Raw genomic sequence first — 22663 nt, 5'->3', positions numbered from 1 at the left:
AAACTTTCAGACAAGATTGGATGGAGGAGATGTTCAATTATTTCAGATGGGGACATTTCCTATTTCTATATTGGTGGACATATGCCAAAGATAGGAGAGGGGTAGTTTGTAGAAGCCCTTCTCAGATGATATGATACTGCCTTAGCTTTTCGGTGGTATCGGTTAGTAGTTTTTCCCTATAGATCCAGAAGGGACTTATCTGTTACTATTCATTATAAATATACCCCACTTTGCATGCTTTACAGTTCAAAGTTCTGCTTCCAAGACGCTAAAAGGTATAACATTTTTGCTTCATTTCGCTATTTAATGATTACTGTTAATTGAAAGGTAAGAACATTAGAGCAGTCTATATAAGTTAATTTATAAGTTAAAGTTTAAGATTGCAAAGGGAGGTTTTTGAGTGTGTTTATCATTTATTTTCTTGTTGTGACTAACTAAGTCATGATGATTTGTAATGTTTATATGCACATCATTTTCTGAGTTGTTCAAGGTCTGCCTTTTTACATGTATTTTAGGGGTAGGGAAAACAAATGCGATACTTCCATTGTTATATATCTGGATCAATGCTTTACAATAAATAAGTTAGTCCTGACAGATCGATTTATATATAATTCTCTTCCCCCTCTCGTGTGGCCTGCAACGTGTAGAACAGACTACATACTTTACCAGGACAACACCATAGACTTTATTCAAATCCCTAAGTCGTGTGATGCCTAACTTTAGGGTAGAATATATTTATATCTACACAATCACATTAGGGGCTATAAGAGAATCGCTAAACATAGCATAAATACACACATCACTGCCCTACTAATACGCCACTGAAATCATTAAATCTTTCTACTCTCATGTTTCAACATATATCTCCTTTTGCTAACCAGACAGCAACATCATCAAATACACTCCTATAACTTAGATTGCCGACTACCATGAATCTCCTTAAAGATTAGTTATACCACTGAAGCCACATCATTATAGACTTATAAATTTACCTCCAAACATAAAATATATAGAGATGTATGTTTTAATTATTAGGAGAACAGAATATCAAATTAGATAGGCTGCCTGGTTCAATGCACTAAAGTTCTTTAGTCTCTTAATATTTATAATTTAATAAGTTTGTCTCCTCCTATACTCATTTTGACAAATGCTACAATAACAAGTAATCAAATATAAGCAAGAGCTTTCACAGATGTTTGTACACTAATACTTACTTATAAATATATGTAATTCAGATTTTTTTTTTTTTTACCCATCAGATGGCGTCCAGAGGGACATAGCTGATAAACTTTTTCCATAGCTATCAATATACTTAAGCTTCACTATATTACACTTGCCATATCCATAATATGGACATATAGACTCCGAAACCTTACCTCACTAGAAGCATCTTTAAAGTATGGTGACCACATTTACATACACTAATTAACTGTCCAGCCTTGAACCTCTATTTTCTTTATTTTCTTCTTTATTCTCTCCTGACAACATTTATAACATATCTTTAGATGATGATTCAAAAGAGGTCTGAGTATACATAAGTAGGGCCAAAAGTGAGGATATTAATAATTGGATACTTGTATAGCGCACAACCTCGAACTTAATCGACTCATGGCACTGATAACAGGTATTATTATTATTATTATTATTAGCTATATTTCTATAAATACAGAGATCTTTTTAGACCAAGGTCATGATCTTTGATATAAATTAAAATATATCATAGTACAAATATTATATGATTGCAAATTTATTTTTATCTCTTGACTAGAAACTCATGCAACTGTAACCTCTGTAATTGAAACCCTTACAATTCTGCTTTGTTTATGATTCCTCAATAAAAATATAATAATAATAAAAAAAAATAGGACGAAAAGTTCCCTCTTTTTTTGGGAACCACAAACAGATTGGAATAAAATCCTAGGCCCTGTTCCTGTACTGGAACTATCATTAACATGGAGAAAAGGTCCTGAACGCAGCTCAAGAATGCCTCTTTTTATCTGTTATGCAGATAATCTTGAGAGGAAGAACCTGCCCTTGGGAGGAAAAGTTTTTAATTCTATTTTGTAACCCTGAGATACTAAGTCCACAGCCCAGGGATCTGAGACATCTCGTATCCATTCTTGACAAAACAGAGAAAGTCTGCCCCCACATAATCCGAGCCTGGACCAAGGTCAACCCCTTCATGCTGACTTAGACTCAGCAGCAGGTTTATTTGATTGCTTCCCCTTGTTCCAAGACTGAGAGGGCTTCCAAAAAGACTTGGACTGTTCCTGTTTGGAAGAGGAAGACTTTCCTTTGAAGTTACAAAAGGAACAAAAATTACTTTGACGTCCTTTAGGTCTGTTATCTTGTGGTAGAAAAGACCCTTTCCCACCAGTAATATCAGAAATGATTTCTGCCAGACCCGGTCCAAACAAGGTCCTACCCTTGTAAGGAAGCATCAAAAGCTTGGACTTAGAGGTAACATCCGCTTACCAAGATTTTAGCCACAACGCCCTGCGGGTTAGCACAGCAAAGCCAGATATCTTGGCTCCCAGTTTAATAACTTGCATGGTAGCATCAGAAATAAAGGAATTGGCTAGCCGGAGAGCCTTAATTCTGTCTTGGATCTCCTCCAAAGGAGTCTCTACCTGAAGTGAATCAGACAAGGCATCGAACCAATAAGATGCCGCACTTGACACAGTGGCAATACAAACTGCAGATTGCCATTGAAGACCTTGATGAACATACATCTTCTTCAAAAAAGCCTCCAGGTTTTTGTCTATTGGATCCTTAAAAGAGCAGCTATCCTCTATAGGAATAGTAGTTCTCTTAGCCAGTGTAGAAATGGCCCCTTCTACTTTAGGCACCTTGCGCCATAAATCCTTAATGGAGTCAGCGACAAGAAACATCTTTTTAAAGACAGGAGAAGGGGAAAAAGGTATCCCTGGCTTCTCCCATTCCTGTGCAATAATCTACGTTGCACGGTCTGGAACAGGAAACACTTCCACAGAGGTAGGAACATCGTAGTATTTATTAAGTTTACTAGATTTCTTAGCGTAGCAAAAGATGGAGCAGAAACCTTACTATCTGAATCTCTAATCTTCCTCTTGGGTTTTTCCTGCAGTATAGGGAAAGCAGATAATGCCGCAGATACCGTTGAAGATACCTGAGCAGCAAATTCTGCAGGCAAATAAACTCCTCCAGGAGGCTGAGAGTAACTGCAGGGTACTGTATGTGACGCCAAAGTGGCTTGGGACTTTGAGGAAAAAGCTGTGGCATTGCCTGAACAGCATCATCCTGAGAGACATTAGGCTCTTTAGAAATAAAAATACTGAACCTGGCCACCAGGAGGAGGCAAAGACACCCCAGCCAAAGGCTTAAATACCTCTCCCACTTCCCCAATCCAACAGTCATTCTGCCGAGGGAACAAGGAACAGTAGGAGAAATATCGTAGTATATAATGTACCAGAAGAAAAACATAATTTAGGGGGCCGTCCATCGGAGAACACAGGTGGGGGCCGTGGACTCTCCTTATACAGAAGGAAATTAAATTATCTGTTAAGCATAATTTATGTTTTCCTTCTTAATATAAGGAGAGTCCACGGCTTAATTCCTTACTGTTGGGAAACTTATACCCAAGCTCTAGAGGACACTGAATGATAACGGGAGGGACAAAAAGAGATGTGGACCCTAATCTGAGGGCACCACAGCCTGCAAAATCTTTCTCCCAAAGGCAAAAACATCAAACTTGTAAAATTTAGAAAAAGTATGTAAGGAGGACCAGGTAGTCGCCTTACAAATCTTATCCATAGAGGCCTTGTTCTTAAAGGCCCAAGAGGAAGCCAAGTCAAGTAGAATGAGCCGTAATTCTCTGAAGAGGCTTATGTCCCGCTGTCTCATAAGCTAAGCGGATAAAACTCCTTAACCAAAAAGACAAGGAAGTCACAGAGACCTTCTGCCCCTTACGCTTCCCAGAATAGGCAACAAACAAGGAAGGAGTGTAAAATCCTTAGTAGCCTGAAGATAGAACTTCAAGGCTCGAACCACGTCCAAATTATGAAGCAAACGTTACTTCAAAGAAGAAGGATGAAGACACAAGGAAGGAACCACAATCTCTTGATTGATGTTGCGGTCTGGCACGACCTTAGGGAGAAACCCTAACTTAGTACGTAGGACAGCCTTATCGGAATGGAACACCAGATATGGAGGCTCACATTGCAAGGCGGCAATCTCAGATACTCTGCACACAGAAGCAATAGCCAGAAGGAAAATAACCTCCGAGGATAACAACTTAATGTCTATTTCATGCATAGGCTCAAACGGAGCCCACTGCAAAACTTTAAGAACAAGATTCAGACTCCAAGGAGGAGCCTTAGATCTGAACACGGGTCTGATCCTAATCAGAGCCTTAACAAAAGACTGTACATCTGGAAGCTCAGAGAGCCTCTTGTGCCGTAAAACAGACAGGGACGAGATCTGTCCCCTTAGGGAACTGGCAGAAAGACCCTTCCCCAGTCCATCCTGGAGAAACGATAGGATCCTGGCAACCTTAACTTTATGCCAGGGGAATCCCAAGTTCTTCACACCAGAATAAATAGGTTCTCCACACCTTATGATAGATGCGACGAGTAACCGGCTTACGAGCATGAATGACAGTATCAATAACTCTCTCAGAAAAACCTCTCTTAGCTAGGACTAAGTGTTTAATCTCCACGCAATCAGAGAATCTAGATTGATGAACAAAAGGACATTGTTCCAGCAGATCCCTGTGACAAGGTAACTTCCATGGAGGAGAAGATGACATCCCCACCAGATCCGCAAACACATCCTTCGCGGCCACAATGGAGCAATCAGTATCACTGAAGCTTGCTCCTGCTTGATGCGGGCCACTACACGAGGAAGGAGTGGTAACGGCGGGAAAAGGGAAAATAGATTGAACCTCCAAGGCACTGCTAATGCATCTATTAGCTCCGCTTGAGGATCCTTGGACCTCGACCCATATCTGGGTAGCTTGGTATTGAGATGAGATGCCATAAGATCTATCCTTGGCGTCCCCCACCTGCAGCATATCTCCGCAAACACTTCGGGATGGAGAGACAATTCCCCCGGATGAAAAGTTTGTCTGCTGAGAAAATCCGCTTCCCAGTTGTCCACACCCGGAATGTGGATCGCTGAAAGCAAACAGCTGTGGGCCTCTGCCCACCCCAGAATCCGAGATACTTCCCTCATTGCTAGGGAGCTTCTCGTTCCCCCCTGGTTGTTAAAATAAGCAACCAAGGTTATATTGTCTGATTGGAATCTGATAAACTGGGACAAACCCAGAAGAGGCCAAGCCTTCAGAGCATTGAAGATTGCTCGAAGTTCCAGAAGGTTGATCGGGAGGGAGCGTTCCTCCCGAGACCACAAGCCCTGTGCTTTCTTGGTACCCCAAACAGCTCCCCATCCTGATAGACTCGCGTCCGTAGTCACAATCTTCCAGGATGGTCTTAGAAAAGATGTCCCTCAGGAGAGATGATCTGGACAGAGCCACCCAGAGAGCGATTCTCTCGACCGGTTGTCCAGGGAAATATGTTGAGACAGATCATACTGATCTCCATTACACTGCCTCAGCATGCACAGTTGTAACGGTCTGAGATGGAACCTGGCAAAGGGAATTATGTCCATGCTGGACACCATGACACAAATTACCTCTATACACTGAGCCACAGATGGCCTTAAGGAGGTCTGGAGGGCAAGACATGCCGAAGCTAGCTTGCAACGTCTCTGGTCTGTCAGAAATATCCTCATGGATATGGAGTCTATTATAGTACCCAGTAGGGCTGGGCGATATGGGTGGGGAAAAAAAATTGGATTGCGATTTAATCGCAATTTTATTAAAAATTACTATAACACCTTAATTTTTCAATAAAACATTTAATTTTAATGTAAACTTAAAATTAACACTTATAATTAGAGGCAAAATATAATAAAAAAATTGTTGTGCACTGTATGTACTGATGATTGATTATCTACCTTCTGGGAATCTACACTTGACTCAACTAAAGTATATATTAAATAAATATAATCACATTTATCATCTATCTCTATCTAGTAAGTAAGTCTATATATCATTCATCCTCTATATAATCTATCTACTAGATAGATGAGAGAGATAGAGTAGACTAGTAGATATTATTTTATATATATTTTTGTAACATCATGTTGAATATATTATATTTTACAATTAACTTCACAATACATCCTACAGGCAAGAAGCAACCCTTAATGAACATTTATAAATAAAATATATTGTAAAATGTAATCAAACTCAATGTTATGCGTCACAGAAGTAAAAAAAAAAAGTCAGTAAGGCTGTTTAAAGTTTTTGTACAATACTCACTTTATTGCTCACAACTTTGAGCTGTCCCACCACCACACCAACGCTTGACCACCGCCACACCACTTCCAGATGACTCCCACACACTCTTCAATCTCTTCCAAAATGGCAGTTTCGCAGGCATTCTCAGAGCCGCCCACGGCCGCACACTGGTCCGCCTCTCATCCTCACTCTCCGTCTCCGTTTTCATGACGATCTGAAGATTTTTAATCTTTTTTAAATTGCGTACTCTTGCGGTTTTTAAACCGCAGCGATTAATCATGGTTTAAAACCGCATCCGCAATTAATCGTGCAGCCCTAGTACCCAGGAATTCTACCTTGGTGCTTGGAATCAGAGACCTCTTTTCTAAGTTTATCTTCCATCCATGAGATCGAAGAAGAAAGAGAAGAGATACCGAATGGTCCTCCGCCAGACGAAAAGATGGTGCTTGTACCAGAATATCGTCCAAGTAGGGAGCTACTGCTATACCCCGGGTTCTGGCAACAGCCAGAAGAGCCCGTAGAACATTCGTAAAAATGGAACTAGAAGTGATCCTTGTGGATTGGAACATAAAGGTAAGCATCATTCAGATCTATAGTGGTCATGAGTTGTCCTTCCTGAACTAGAGGAAGGATGGACATTATTGTCTTCATCTTGAACGAGGGGACATTTAGAAACTTGTTTAAGCACATTAGGTCCAGAATTGGGCAGAAAGTCCCCTGCTTCTTTGGGACCACAAACAGGTTTGAATAGTATCCCAAACCTCTTTCTGAGATAGGAACTGGGATAATGACCCCTAGGGATGACAGATCCCGCACGCACCCCAGAAAGGCTTCCCTCTTTTCTGGCCTTGAAGACAGGCTTGAAAGGAGAAATATGCCCTTGGGTAGTTGAGATTTGCAACCTATCTTGTATCCCTGAGCTACCCATGGATCCTGCACGTCTCTGAACCAAGCGTCTGAAAACATCAACAGTCTGCCCCCTACACGATCCAGAGCCGGATCAGTGGCCGCCCCTTCATGCCGACTTGGTCTCGGCAGGCTTCTTGTTCTGCTTGGATTTATTCCAGGATTGAGAAAGCTTCCAAGTAATCTTGGTTTGCTCAGGCTTAGAGAAGGACTGTTGTCATTGGGATTTCTCAGAACGAAAGGAATGAAAATTAGAGCCTTGTCCCTTAAACTTGTTCTTCTTATCCTGCTGTAGGAAGGCACCCTTGCCCCCTGTAACCGTGAAGCTAATGGAGTCCAGGCCTGGACCAAATCAAATCTTTCCCTTAAAAGGAAGGGAATGGAGTCTAGACTTAGAAGTCATATCCGCAGACCAGGATTTCAGCCAGAGCGCCCAACGGTCTGCATTGAAAAAACATAAATCTTAGCATTTAGGCAAATGATCTGCATGTTTGCATCAAAGATAAAAGAATTAGCAATTCTCAAGGCCTTAATTCTTTCTTGGATAAAGTCGAGGGGACCTTCCACCTCGATTAATTCCGATAAGTAGTCACACCAGTAGGTTGCAGCTCCAGCAACAGCCGCTGCCGGTTGAAACAAGTATCCGGTATGCTGAAACATTTTTCTGAGAAAAGTTTCCATCTTTTTATCCATCGGCTCTCTGAACGACGAGTTAACCTCAAGCGGGATAGTAAGACGCTTGGCCAGTGTGGAGATAGCACCATCCACCTTAGAAACGGAACCCCACAACTCCAATTGAGAGTCCGAGACCGGGAAGAATTTTTTAAAGGAAGACAAAGGGGAAAAGGTAGATCCAATTCTATTCCACTCTTTCTTAATAATGTTCACCATTTTTACAGAGTGTGACCCATCCTTGGATAATTGAAAAACAGATAAATCCAATAAATCACTTGATGACCCCTGGACCGGAGAGCTATGTTTAACCTTTCGCTTGCGCTTGGCAGGGCGAGGTAAAGCACTAAGGACCTCAGACACTACCGTGTTTAAGTGCGCGGTAAAGTCTGATGGTAAAAGGCTCCCTCCAGATGGAGGATCAGGCGTGCTATGGGAAGCTGCATGTGATGAGGTAGATGACTGATGGGTATGCACCTCACGGGACGGCGAGTACTCAGAGGTGGACAGCTCAGTGGTAATAAAGGTTTTAACCTTCATAGACATACTAACTTTGTTGAGGCATGTGGAACATAGTTGAGAGGGCGGGCAAACCAAGGCCTCCTCAAAATATAAACAGGTATTACTATTTGGAATAAAGGGAGTACCATCAAGAATATCAGAATCCTCCATATCTTAAGCTAATGACAGTAGGACACAGAATAAAATGATCTTTTTCTTTCTCAAAAAACCGCACCTTTATACTCCCAATGGCTGGGGCACTCACCACCAGCTGGACCCAGACAATACGGAGAAAAGGTGTCTTCTCCGACAGCCAGCTCGGTCAGGAAAGAGGAAATAAAAGTGAGACCACACCCCGTCACGTGGTGCGCAAGGCAGGACCGCCCCTGCTATGAGAAAAAGTGTGCCAAGCTATAAGCTGTGCAGCGTTCCAGTCATCTAACAAACAGTCTATGAACCCAATAAAATCTCACACATAAGCAGCATAAAATCAAAGCAACACATTTAATTAATCCCCACTGTTCAATAATCCCCCTCAGGAGATATTAACCCATGATTCTATTAAGATAAAAGGAGCCACACTGTGACCCTGTCTTCTAGCGTTTTCAATATATATATATAAAAATTGAAACGATCTTACCAGAATTCATGCTGTGGAACAGAAACACAGCCTCTTAAGTGTGACAGTCTTGTAGCATCGCTCCTGACATGGACTTGAGTGAAGAAAACACGCAGGCAGTGAAACTCGTCAACACTGATTGCTTAAGGAGCTGTTAGCATGCAGTCTGGATGGGTTCGCAGAAAGACTCTCCCTGCATCAGACTGTAACTTTCGTCAATGCTCTCACTGAGAGGCTGACAAGACTATTTAAAACTCCAGTCCCATATCGAAGGACAGATACCCCTCCTAAGGAACTACTCTGAAATCTTCTTACACTTCTCTGCCATCCTCCTGTGACGAAAGGCAAAGAATGACTGGGGGATGGGGGAAGTGGGGGAGGTATTTAAGCCTTTGGCTGGGGTGTATTTGCCTCCTCCTGGTAGCCAGGTTCAGTATTTCCCAACAGTAAGGAATGAAGCCGTGGATTCTCCTTATATTAAGAAGGAAATATAGATTATAAATACAGAAAGACTAGATTATCATTCATTCAAGTTTTCTATTTTTCTATGTTTCTATTTTATATATATATATATATATACACACACACACACACAATAACACAAATTGAAAATGTCATTGCCTAAAGGGAACTATACCGGCTTCAGCCCAAGTCTGTTTTCCATAGGACGAGGGAGTCCAGATGCTGATAGATGCAGAAGCTCTTTCATTGAACGTGTTACGCTCTTGAAAAATGTGATGTAATAGTCGAAACAAATTGATCATTTAAGCATGTTATTCTAGTTTTTTATAATTTGAGCTTTTATTGTATCCAGCTTTTAACTTTGGAATAAACCTTCTCCATCTATCGGTACTTGGGCTCCCTCATTCTATTGGAAAATGTGGATTTGGGCTAATGCTAGTGTCGTTGACCCCTCTGAGATCTATGTTGACAAGAAGAAGAGCTATGGTTTTGTAGTCAAGGGAGAGACAGAGGAAGGCTGTGGTCTTCAAAAGAGAATAATACATTTTGGTTCATATTGTACACAATATATTTCAGTATTTACTGTAACATGTTTTTCCACTCAACAGGAACTATATCTACAATCCCACTAGGGAAAAATGACCATTTTGTTCATTTAACATAGCTTAATTCCAAGTAAATATTTGTGAAGAGGAGAATGATAAGGAGGCAAAGGAGGTTTAGAACTTGTACTTCTGGGTGCTGACCAAGGTACCCAAAACGTCATCATCACCAATTACTGTAAATCCCAATTAATTTTGTGCCCCTTTTCTTTTTAACTTTTCTGTCCTTAAACTTAACATCTCTTTTATTTTTAACTGCACACAGAGACATACCTAATCCCTACATTTAGCAGCTGCTTTTTAATCCCCCTGCTTTCCTGATATTAAATTTCTAAATCTTACTTTAGTCTCAAAAATTTCCATCTCACATATTTCTATTGTTGCAGAAATATGTAACTCAGAAGCAATCTTGTGCTCAGAGGACGTGAGCTATATGATAGATGTTCAGTTATGCAGAATGACCTATTTCCATAGCTCAGGTAAAACGCACTGCTGCCATGATTTATTTATTTATATTTTTACTGTTAATAATTAGTGATAAGTCATACTTTATCGGGTTGTTTCCAAGATAACATTTCTGTTAATGGTTAAATACTTGGCATGTTATTATTTTGTTGTAATTATCTTTGGATAATAGGGAGTATTTTAGGATCAGTATTTATAGTATAATAGCTGTTGTGCTAATTTTAAAGGATTGCAATTAAAGGGACATAATACCCATATGCTAAAACACTTGAAAGAGATCTTTGTAAAAAAGAAAGATATTTTACCTCAAAGTTATTTCAGCTCACAATAGTATGTGCTGTGTGAATAGCTATCCTTCAGCTACTGTCAGCATGTTGGGGGGAAAAAAACACAACAGCCAATCAACTTCATCAGTGCTGATGTCATACTTTGCTTTACTGTGAGTGTGATCTCAAGAGATTTTACTGAAATGTTGCAAGATTTCATAGTAATCTGCCATAAACTGAATAGGAAAATAACATGACTGTGCCTGCACATGCCACATGCACACTACCTAGCAAGTCCTGGGACTAGCATACTGATTGGCTGCTTAAAATTCCTTTACAAAAGGATGTGATTATAAGTAATATTTGAGGTAAAATAACTTCCTTTTTTACATACAGATGTTCAGGCGATACTTTCTTGTCATCTTTTTATAGCAATGCTGCATCACTTTTAGTTGCTTTAACATTTCAGTATCATGTCCTTGTAAAGAGACCTTAAAAGTAAAAAAAATAAAAAAATAAAAATAAAAATAAAAGATCTATCTATGCATATAAAAGAGCAGAAAGTGATGAGCTGGAACAGAAAATGCACTGTTTGCGTACAATCCCTAGGGGCAAATTACTGTCTGTTAAAAAAAACTCCCAAAGATATATTAGAGGTTATCTATGAATACAGCATTACCCAAACTGTGTCAGATGTCTCCATTAATAGTTGACTCACTAACTGTAATAATTTTTTGTTACTTTTGATGTGTGTACAATAAATGCTGTTTTGTCTTTTTCTAAAATGAATGCATACCATACTTCCCAGGTACAGTATGTTGGTTTAACTAATCATATTAGTGGATACATGCATTCATAACTTTAGAAGAAACTTTATTATTCAGGGCAGGATAACATGTTTTTTTTTATTCAGGGCAGGATAACGTTGTATTTTTGTTGTTTTTTTATTCAGGGCAGGATAACATTGTTTTTTTGTTGTTTTTTTATTCAAGGCAGGATAACATGATTTTTATTAATTTTTATTTAGGACAGAAAAACATGTGTGTTACTTTTTTCATTCAGGGCAGGATAACATGTGGGGGGGTTTTCAAGGCAGGATAACATTTTTTTTTTTATTAATGACAGGATAAAATGTTTTTATTTTTTATTTTTAAAGAAAAATAAAGAGTGTTTGGGGATATTGCTTTATGTATACTGTATGAAATGTTGGTACATGGAAATCACTCACTCAAGAACGTCACGGTTGAACTGCTTCTTGCTGTTTCCCAGAAATTCCCCAATCATTTGTCTACTTAGCCCCTTCCTTTGCAGCAGGAAATGTGCCACTCCAATGGGAGTGTCCGGGATAAAACCTCGAGAAATCAGGAACTGGATCCCTTTGTCAGGATTACTGCAAAATAAAATGAGGGAATGAAAATCCAAATTTAGTCTACTACATTTAAGTTACCAGGTAGACTGTAAATTACCCTCCTATAGTACCAGGATATCTTAGTTGAAACCCTCAAATACAAATGTCACTTGTACCTCAAAAAGATCTAATACATAAAAACATTCATGTGCTTATTATCTATCCATAACACTCTTCTAATTAAACTTGAGCAAATATAATCGTCCATCTGCCACAAATGCAATAATCTGAATTTGAAAAGTAAAAGAATACAGAGGGCGACTCCTAGTGCAGGTGAGTAAGTTAGATTAAAGTGAAGGTTAAGTTTTGAGGTTTTGTTGCCTGTAATATATTAGTTAAGTCCTAAATACCATGATCGCAAAAAATTTTTTTTTAACATTAGTATATATATTCTTGTTTTATAAACATGTTATATTTACTCTCCCGGCCGTTTGTAGCTCCTCCCTCCATTGATTTCCGGATTATTCATTACATTACGTACAGAGCAGTCCCACCCGCTCTGTACGTCATTCAAAAGCTCGTTCATGTTTTCAGGAGCAATTGCGCATGCGCACCACTCGCTGTAAGTGGGATTTGCGCCTGCGTGACCGAAAAATTTGTTTGAGCTAAAGCGCAGGCGTGATACAGTTGCAGCTTTGTCAATACCCAAGACGTAGCCGGAGGAATTGAAGAAAGCGCATGCGCAAAACTAGAACGCGCATTGAGACTAACCGATAGGAATTGAATACAACGCATGCGCATTTGAGAGAGTTTTGCGTGACGTAATTTGACGGCCGCCTAACGGCCAGTGTCTCAATTGGCTGTGAAAAAAACGTGACCTGGATAAGAAAAAAAAACAAAAAAAAACGGGATGTTTTAACAGTCTGATGAATAGGATAAAGAACAGGTAATAAATACATTAATATAGCGATACTAAAATTTTGATGAATTAAACTCACATTTATTTGGATAGTATTTACAGGGAAAGAAGTGTAATACCTAAAACTTAACCTTCACTTTAAACCCACTTTCTGTTCCCAACAGATGGATACTCAAAAAGTGTAAAGCACACTATAGTGCAATTGTAGCCTGCTGGCTATATTATAGTTGCCCAGTGCACATTATAACCAGGGTTGTTTGCTGCTTCAAATTCTTTTGGCAATCAATGAAGGAACGGAGACTCCAGTATATAAAAAAAGTTTTATAATAAAAATGTAAAAACAATTTTGCAGATAAAAATGAACCAATTTTATCAGTATAACGCGCTACGCGTTTCTCAGCGCTAACCACGCTGTTTCCTCAGGCAGGTAAACTTTACATAAAGATTATATTATAAAGGTCATATTCTCAAAAAGGTGTGTGTCTTACAGAAGCATAATAACTTATTTATGGTGCATACCCATATTTAATTCAGTCAAACCAAAAACTACCAGATAGAGATTAGGATCTCAAAGTCTAGAGATACCTTTAAATGACAGGGAAAACAGCACTCTTTTGTTTAATCAAAAAAAAGGAAATTTATGCTTACCTGATAAATTTGTTTCTTTTACAATACGATGAGTCCACGGATTTCATCCTTACTTATGGGATATCACTTCCTGGTTAACAGGAGGAGACAAAGAGAACCACAGCAGAAGTGTACATATAGCTCCTCCCTTCCCTCCCACTCCAGTCATTCGACCGAAGTTAGGAAGAGAAAGGAAAAGCCAAGGTGCACAGGTGACTGAAGTTTAACACAAATAAAAGACCTGTCTTAGAAAAACAGGGTGGGCCGTGGACTCATCGTATCGTAAAAGAAACAAATTTATCAGTTAAGCATAAATTTCCTTTTTCTTTTACAAGATTCGATGAGTCCACGGATTTCATCCTTACTTATGGGATACAATACCAAAGCTATAGGACACGGATGAAAGGGAGGGACAAGACAGGGAACAAAGATTGAAGGCACCACTGCTTGAAGAACTTTTCTCCCAAAAACAGTCTCAGACGAGGCAAAAGTATCAAATTTGGAAAATTTGGAAAAAGTGTGAAGAGAAGAACAAGTTGCAGCTTTGCAAATCTGTTCAATAGAAGCATAATTTTTGAATGCCCATGAGGAAGCCACAGCCCTAGTGGAGTGAGCTGTAATTCATTCAGGAGGCTGCTGGCCAGCAGTCTCATATGCAAAACAGATGATACTCTTCAGCCAAAAAGAAAGAGAGGTAGCCGTAGCTTTCTGACCCCTACGCTTCCCAGCAAACACAACACACAGGGAAGAAGATTGACGAAAATCCTTAGTTGCCTGTAAGTAAAACTTCAAGGCACGGACCACATCCAAATTATGTAACAGTCGCTACTTCTTAGAAGAAGGATTAGGACACAAGGAAGGAACAACAATTTCCTGATTAATATTTTTAGTCAAAACAACCATAGGAAGAAACCCAGGTTTGGTACGTAACACTACCTTATCCGAATGAATAATAAGATAAGGAGAATCACATTGTAATGCTGAAAGCTCAGAAACTCTGCAAGCAGAAGAAATAGCAACCAAAAACAAAACTTTCCAAGATAATAACTTAATATCAATGGAATGCATAGGTTCAAATGGGATCCCTTGAAGAACCTTAAGAACTAAATTCAAACTCCAAGGAGGAGCAATTGGTCCAAACACAGGCCTGATTCTAGTCAGAGCCTGACAAAAAGACTGAACATCTGGAACATCTGCCAGACGTTTGTGCAACAAAATAGACAAAGCAGAAATCTGTCCCTTTAAGGAACTCGCTGACAACCCTTTCTCCAATCCATCTTGGAGAAAAGGCAAAATCCTGGGAATCCTAACCCTACTCCATGAGTAGCCCTTGGATTTGCACCAATAAAGATATTTACGCCATATCTTATGGTAAATTTTCCTAGTAACAGGCTTACGCGCCTGAATCAAAGTATCTATAACCGAATCAGAAAACCCACGCTTAGATAAAATTAAGCATTCAATCTCCAAGCAGTTAGCTGCAGAGAAGCTAGATTTGGATGATGGAAGGGTCCCTGAATGAGAAGGTCGTTCCTCAATGGAAGCTTCCACGGAGGCTGGGATGACATGTCCACCAGATCGGCATATCAAGTCCTGCGAGTCCTGTCCACGCAGGGGTGATGAGTATCACCGATGCCTTCTCCTGCTTGACCCGGGCAATCCCCTGGGGAAGGAGAGCAAATGGAGGAAACAAATAAGCTAGGCTGAAGGACCAAGGCACTGCCAAGGCATCTATCAGTTCGGCCTGGGGATCCCTGGACCTGGACCCGTATCTTGGAAGCTTGGCATTCTGACGAGATGCCATAAGATCCAACTCCGGCCTGCCCCACTTGAGAATCAGGTTGGCAAATACCTCTGGATGGAGTTCCCATTCCCCTGGAAGAAAAGTCTGTCTGCTCAGAAAATCCGCTTCCCAGTTCTCCACTCCTGGGATGTAGATTGCCGACAGATAACAAGAGTGAGCCTCCGCCCACTGAATTATCTTGGCTACTTCTGTCATCGCTAAGGAACTCCTTGTTCCTCCCTGATGATTGATGTAAGCTACAGTCATAATGTTGTCCGACTGGAATCTGATGAATTTGTCCGAAGCCAACTGAGGCCAAGCATGAAGCACATTGAATATTGCTCTCAACTCCAGGATATTGATGGGAAGTAGAGACTCCGATCGAGTCCATACCCCCTGAGCCCTCAGGGAGTTCCAGACAGCTCCCCATCCTAACAGGCTGGCGTCCGTTGTCACTATCACCCATGAGGGTCTGGGGAAGCATGTCCCCTGGGACAGATGATCCGGCGACAACCACCATAGAAGAGAGTCCCTTGTCTCCTGATCTAGATCTATTTGAGGAGACAAATTTGCATAATCTCCATTCCACTGTCTTAACATGCTCAGTTGTAGAGGTCTGAGATGAAAACGAGAAAACGGAATGATGTCCATTGCCGCTACCATCAATCCAATTGCCTCCATGCACTGAGCCACTGACGGCCAAGGATTGGACTGAAGGGCTCGGCATGTATTCAGAATCTTTAACTTTCTGACATCCATCAAAAAGATCTTCATGGATAGAGAGTCGATTAGCATTCCCAAGAAAGGAACCCTGGTCTGTGGAATTAACTAACTCTTTTTTAGATTCACTTTCCACCCGTGAGTCCTTAGAAAGGACAGAACAATGTCGGTATGAGACTTTGTCAGCTGATAAGACGACGCCTGGATTAGGATATCGTCCAGATAGGGCGCCACTGCAATGCCCCGTGGTCTGAGAACCGCCAGCAGAGACCCCAGAACCTTTGTGAAAATTCTGGGCGCTGTGGCCAGACCGAAAGGAAGAGCCACAAACTGAAAATGTTTGTCCAGAAAGGCAAAACGGAGGAACTTGTGATGATCTTTGTGGATAGGAACATGCAGATATGCATCCTTTAGATCCACGGTAGTCATAAATTGACCCTCCTGGATCAATGGAAGAATGGTACGAATAGTTTCCACCTGGAAGGATGGAACTCTGAGAAACTTGTTTAGACTCTAGAGGTCTAAAATAGGTTGGAACGTTCCCTCTTTTTTGGGAACTACCAAGAGATTTGAATAAAACCCCTGTCCCTGTTCCTGAATTGGAATGGAACATATTACTCCCATGGAGGAAAGATCTCTTACACAGCATAAGAACGCCTCTCTTTTTAGCTGGTTTACAGATAATCGTGAAAGAAGAAAACTTCCTCTTGGGAAGGAATTTTTGAACTCCAACTGAAATCCCTGAGACACAATTTCTAGTGTCCAGGGATCCTGAATGTCTCTTATCCAAGCCTGGACAAAGAGAGAAAGTCTGCCCCCTACTAGAACCGGTCCCGGATCGGGGGCCGACCCTTCATGCTGTCTTGGAAACAGCAGCAAAGTACACAGACGGTCACCATTGGAAACACTGTCGTGAGGCCCATAGCAAATTTTAGTCCATTAGAACTATCCTCTAGGGGTATAGAAGTTCAGGTAGTGATGGAAACTACTCCTTCACCCCAAAGGAATATCGTCCAGCCTTTAGCCGATACAGCCAGGGAAAACAGTGTTGTAAATATAAGGAATGCCTAAGTCACCAATTCCATCTGAAACTGAACTTCTCAGTAACATGAAGAAAACGTTAGAATAGCAAGACCTCCAGCAATGCTTCCAATTCATGGGAAAATAAAGAAAGCATCCTAACCCCGAATGGAGTGTGAAGGACACGCAGGTCACTGCATGAAGGCCATAAAATTTCGATAAGAACCAATAGGAGAAATTTGTGGCCAATTGTTAACAGACTCCCCAACAGCAAGCACCGAAGAGGGAGTACGGTCAAAAGAAAATAAATTTGAACCAATCGTAATCAAATTTAAACATAGAACACAATACCGTTCCTTTAAATATAAAAACTAACCCTATTCTTGAGTGCGTTTGTTTCATCCTCAGTCATAAAGGATGAACTAACAAAGAATAGCTGAAACACACTTAATACTGTCTCTTTAGATGTTAAAAAGAGCGTTTTATTTCTGACGTACAGAAACATCCAATAACCATATAAAGACGGCTGTATCTAGACGTTGCTATGTACATTAAAAACATAATTTATGCTTACCTGATAAATTTATTTCTCTTGTGATGTATCGAGTCCACGGATTCATCCATACTTGTGGGATATTCTCCTTCCCTACAGGAAGTGGCAAAGAGAGCACCCACAGCAGAGCTGTCTATATAGCTCCTCCCTTAGCTCCATCCCCCAGTTATTCGACCGAAGGCTAGGAAGAAAAAGGAGAAACTATAGGGTGCAGTGGTGACTGAAGTTTTTTAAATAAAAATATACTGCCTGTCTTAAATAAACAGGGCGGGCCGTGGACTCGATACATCACAAGATAAATACATTTATCAGGTAAGCATAAATTATGTTTTCTCTTGTAAGATGTATCGAGTCCACAAATTCATCCATACTTGTGGGATACCAATACCAAAGCTTTAGGACAATGGATGAAGGGAGGGACAAGACAGGTACCTTAAACGGAAGGCACCACTGCTTGTAGAACCTTTCTCCCAAAAATAGCCTCCGAAGAAGCAAAAGTATCAAATTTGGAAAATTTGGAAAAAGTATGATGCGAAGACCAAGTCGCCGCCTTACAAATCTGTTCAACAGAAGCCTCATTTTCAAAAGCCCATGTGCAAGCCACTGCTCTAGTAGAATGAGCAATAATTCTTTCAGGAGGCTGCTGGCCAGCAGTCTCATAAGCCAAACGGATGATGCTTTTCAGCCAAAAGGAAAAAGAGGTAGCCGTAGCCTTTTGACCTCTCCATTTACCAGAATAAACAACAAACAATGAAGATGTTTGACGGAAATCTTTAGTTGCTTGTAAGTAGAACTTTAAAGCACGAACCACATCAAGATTGTGCAACAGACGTTCCTTCTTTGATGAAGGATTAGGACACAGTGAAGGAACAACAATTTCCTGATTGATATTCCTATTAGAAACAACCTTAGGAAGAAACCCAGGTTTGGTACGCAAAACCACCTTAAATGCATGGAAAACAAGGTAAGGTGAGTCACACTGTAAAGCAGATAACTCAGAAACTCTTCGAGCCAAAGAGATAGCTACTAAAAACAAAACTTTCCAAGATATAAGCTTAATATCTATGGAATGCATAGGTTCAAACGGAACCCCTTGAAGAACTTTAAGAACTAAGTTTAGGCTCCATGGTGGAGCAACAGGTTTAAATACAGGCTTGATCCTGACCAAGGCCTGACTAAATGCTTGAACGTCTGGGACATCTGCCAGACGTTTGTGTAAAAGAATAGACAAAGCAGATATTTGTCCTTTAAGGAACTAGCTGATAATCCCTTCTCCAATCCTTCTTGGAGAAAAGACAATATTTTAGGAATCCTAATCTTACTCCATGATTAACCCTTGGATTCACACCAATAAAAATATTTGCGCCAAATCTTATGATAGATCTCCCTGGTGACAGGCTTTCTAGCTTGAATCAGGGTATCAATGACCGACTCAGAGAAACCACGCTTTGATAGAATCAGGCGTTCAATCTCCACGCAGTCAGACGCAGAGAAATTAGAGTTGGATGCATGAATGGACCTTGGATTAGAAGGTCCTGCCTCATTGGCAGAGTCCACGGTGGAACAGATGACATGTCCACTAGGTTTGCATACCAAGTCCTGCGTGGCCACGCAGGTGCTATCAGAATCACCGAAGCTCTCTCCTGCTTGATTCTGGCAACCAGACGTGGGAGGAGAGGAAACGGTGGAAATACAAAGGCCAGATTGAAGGACCAGGGCACTGCTAGAGCATCTATCAGTACCGCCTGGGGATCCCGGGACCTGGACCCGTAACGAGGAAGTTTGGCATTCTGACGGGACGCCATCAGATCCAATTCTGGTGTGCCCCACAGCTGAGTCAGCTGGGCAAATACCTCCGGATGGAGCTCCCACTCCCCCGGATGAAAAGTCTGACGAATTAGGAAATCCGTCTCCCAGTTCTCTACTCCTGGGATATGGATTGCTGAGAGATGGCAAGAGTGATCCTCTGCCCATCGGATTATTTTGGTTACCTCCATCATCGCTAGAGAACTCCATGTTCCTCCTTGATGATTAATATAAGCTACAGTTGTGATGTTGTCGGACTGAAATCTGATGAATTTGGCCGCAGCAAGCTGAGGCCACGCCTGAAGCACATTGAATATCGCTCTCAGTTCTAGAATGTTTATCGGGAGGAGAGTTTCCTCCCGAGACCATAAGCCCTGTGTTTTCAGGGAGTTCCAGACTGCACCCCAGCCTAGCAGGCTGGCATCTGTCATTACTATGAGCCACTCTAGCCTGCGGAAACACATTCCCTGAGACAGGTGGTCCTGAGACAACCACCAGAGAAGAGAATCTCTGGTCTCCTGGTCCAGATGCAGTTGAGGAGATAAATCTGCATAATCCCCATTCCACTGTTTGGGCATGCATAGTTGTGGTGGTGGTTTGAGGTGAAGGCGGGCAAAAGGAACTATGTCCATTGCCGCTACCATGACTCCGATTACCTCCATACACTGAGCCACTGATGGCCGAGGAATGGAATGAAGAGCTCGGCAAGTGGTTAAGAGTTTTGATTTTCTGACCTCCGTCAGAAATATTTTCATTTCTACCGAGTCTTTTCTACCTAAGAAGGAAACTCTTGTGAGAGGGAAGAGAGAACTCTTTTTTATGTTCACCTTCCACCCGTGAGATCTCAGAAAAGCCAACACGATGTCCGTGTGAGACTTGGCTAGTTGGAAAGTCGACGCCTGAATTAAGATGTCGTCTAGATAAGGCGCCACTGCTATGCCCCGCGGCCTTAGCACCGCCAAAAGGGACCCTAGCACTTTTGTGAAAATTCTGGGAGCCGTGGCCAACCCGAAGGGAAGGGCCACGAACTGGTAATGCCTGTCCAGAAAGGCAAATCTGAAGAATTGATGATGATCTCTGTGAATAGGGATGTGTAGATACGCATCCTTTAAGTCCAAGGTAGTCATATATTGACCCTCCTGAATCAACGGTAGAATAGTCCGAATAGTCTCCATCTTGAATGATGGTACTCTGAGGAATTTGTTTAGAATTTTGAGATCCAAGATTGGTCTGAAAGTTCCCTCTTTTTTGGGAACCACAAACAGGTTTGAGTAAAACCCTAGCCCTTGTTCCTCTTTTGGAACATGGCGGATCACTCCCATGGTATGTAGGTCTTCTACACAGCGTAAAAACGCCTCTCTCTTTGTCTGGTTTGCAGACAATTGAGAAATGTGAAATCTCCCCCTTGGGGGGGAGTCTTTGAAGTCCAGAAGATATCCCTGGGACACAATTTCTAAAGCGCAGGAATCGTGAACATCTCTTGCCCAAGCCTGAGCGAAGAGAGAGAGTCTGCCCCCTACTAGATCCGGTCCCGGATCGGGAGCTACCCCTTCATGCTGTCTAAGAGGCAGCTGCAGGCTTCTTGGCCTGTTTACCCTTGTTCCAAGCCTAGTTAGGTCTCCAGACTGACTTGGATTGGGCAAAATTCCCCTCTTGCTTTGCAGCAGGGGAAGCTGAAGCGGGACCACCTTTGAAGTTCCGAAAGGAATGAAAATTATTTTGTTTGGTCCTCATTTTATTTGTTTTATCCTGAGGGAGGGCATGGCCTTTCCCTCCAGTGATGTCTGAAATAATCTCTTTCAGTTCAGGCCTGAAACAGGGTCTTTCCTTTGAAAGGGATGTTCAAAAGTTTAGATTTTGATGACACATCAGCAGACCAGGACTTAAGCCATAACGCCCTGCGTGCTAAAATGGCAAAGCCTGAATTCTTTGCCGCTAATTTAGCCAGTTGGAAAGCGGCATCTGTAATGAAAGAATTAGCCAACTTAAGGGCCTTAATTCTATCCATAATATCCTCTAATGGAGTCTCCATCTGAAGAGCCTCTTCTAGAGCCTCGAACCAGAAAGCAGCTGCAGAAGTTACAGGAACAATGCACGCAATAGGTTGGAGAACAAAATCTTGATGAACAAAAATTTTCTTCAGGAGACTCTCTAATTTTTTATCCATAGGATCTTTGAAAGCACAACTGTCTTCGATAGGTATAGTTGTACGCTTAGCAAGAGTAGAAATAGCTCCCTCCACCTTACGGATCGTCTGCCACGAGTCCAGCATGGTGTCAGATATGGGAAACATTTTCTTAAAAACAGGAGGGGGAGCGAACGGAATACCTGGTCTATGCCACTCCTTAGTTACAATATTCACAATCGTCTTAGGGACTGGAAAAACATCAATGTAAACAGGAACCTCTAAGTATTTGTCCATTTTACACAATTTCTCTGGGACCACTATAGGGTCACAATCATCTAGAGTCGCTAATACCTCCCTGAGCAATAAGCGGAGGTGTTCAAGCTTAAATTTAAAGGCCGTCATATCAGAATCTGTCTGAGGGAGCGTCTTTCCTGAATCAGAAATTTCTCCCTCAGATAACAAATCCCTTACTCCTACTTCAGAACATTGTGAGGGTATGTCGGATACGGCTACTAAAGCGTTAGACGGCTCAGCATTTGTTCTTAACCCAGAGCTGTCACGCTTTTCCTTGAAAACCAGGCAGTTTAGATAAAACCTCTGTGAGGGTTGTATACATAACTGTGGCCATGTCTTGTAAAGTAAATGAATTCGACGCACTAGAGGTACTTGGCGTCACTTGTGCGGGCGTTACTGGTTGTGACACTTGGGGAGAGCTAGATGGCAAACCCTCTTTCCCTTCTGTCTGCGAATCATCTATTGCAATATTTTTAAGTGCTAAAATATGCTCTTTATAATTTATAGACATATCAGTGCAAGTGGGACACATTCTAAGAGGGGGTTCCACAATGGCTTCTAAACACATTGAACAAGGATTTTCCTTGATGTTAGACATGTTAAACAGGCTAGTAATGCAATAAGCAAGCTTG

At 41.3% G+C, this 22663-nt stretch overlaps 1 protein-coding gene across 1 annotated transcript in view; it reads right to left on the bottom strand.

Moving 5' to 3' along the window:
* Positions 1-22663, bottom strand: part of IQSEC3 (IQ motif and Sec7 domain ArfGEF 3) — a 374477-nt gene that overhangs the window by 95695 nt on the left and 256119 nt on the right. Inside the window, exon 5 of the mRNA XM_053718818.1 lies at positions 12062-12223. Coding sequence (XP_053574793.1) covers positions 12062-12223 — 162 coding nt within the window. The remainder of the gene's footprint in view (positions 1-12061; positions 12224-22663) is intronic.

The sequence above is a fragment of the Bombina bombina genome, chromosome 6, assembly GCF_027579735.1.
Source record: "Bombina bombina isolate aBomBom1 chromosome 6, aBomBom1.pri, whole genome shotgun sequence".
In the NCBI taxonomy this organism is placed as follows: domain Eukaryota; kingdom Metazoa; phylum Chordata; class Amphibia; order Anura; family Bombinatoridae; genus Bombina; species Bombina bombina.
Note: the sequence above shows the minus strand (reverse complement) of the source record. Positions and strands in the feature narration are given on the sequence as shown.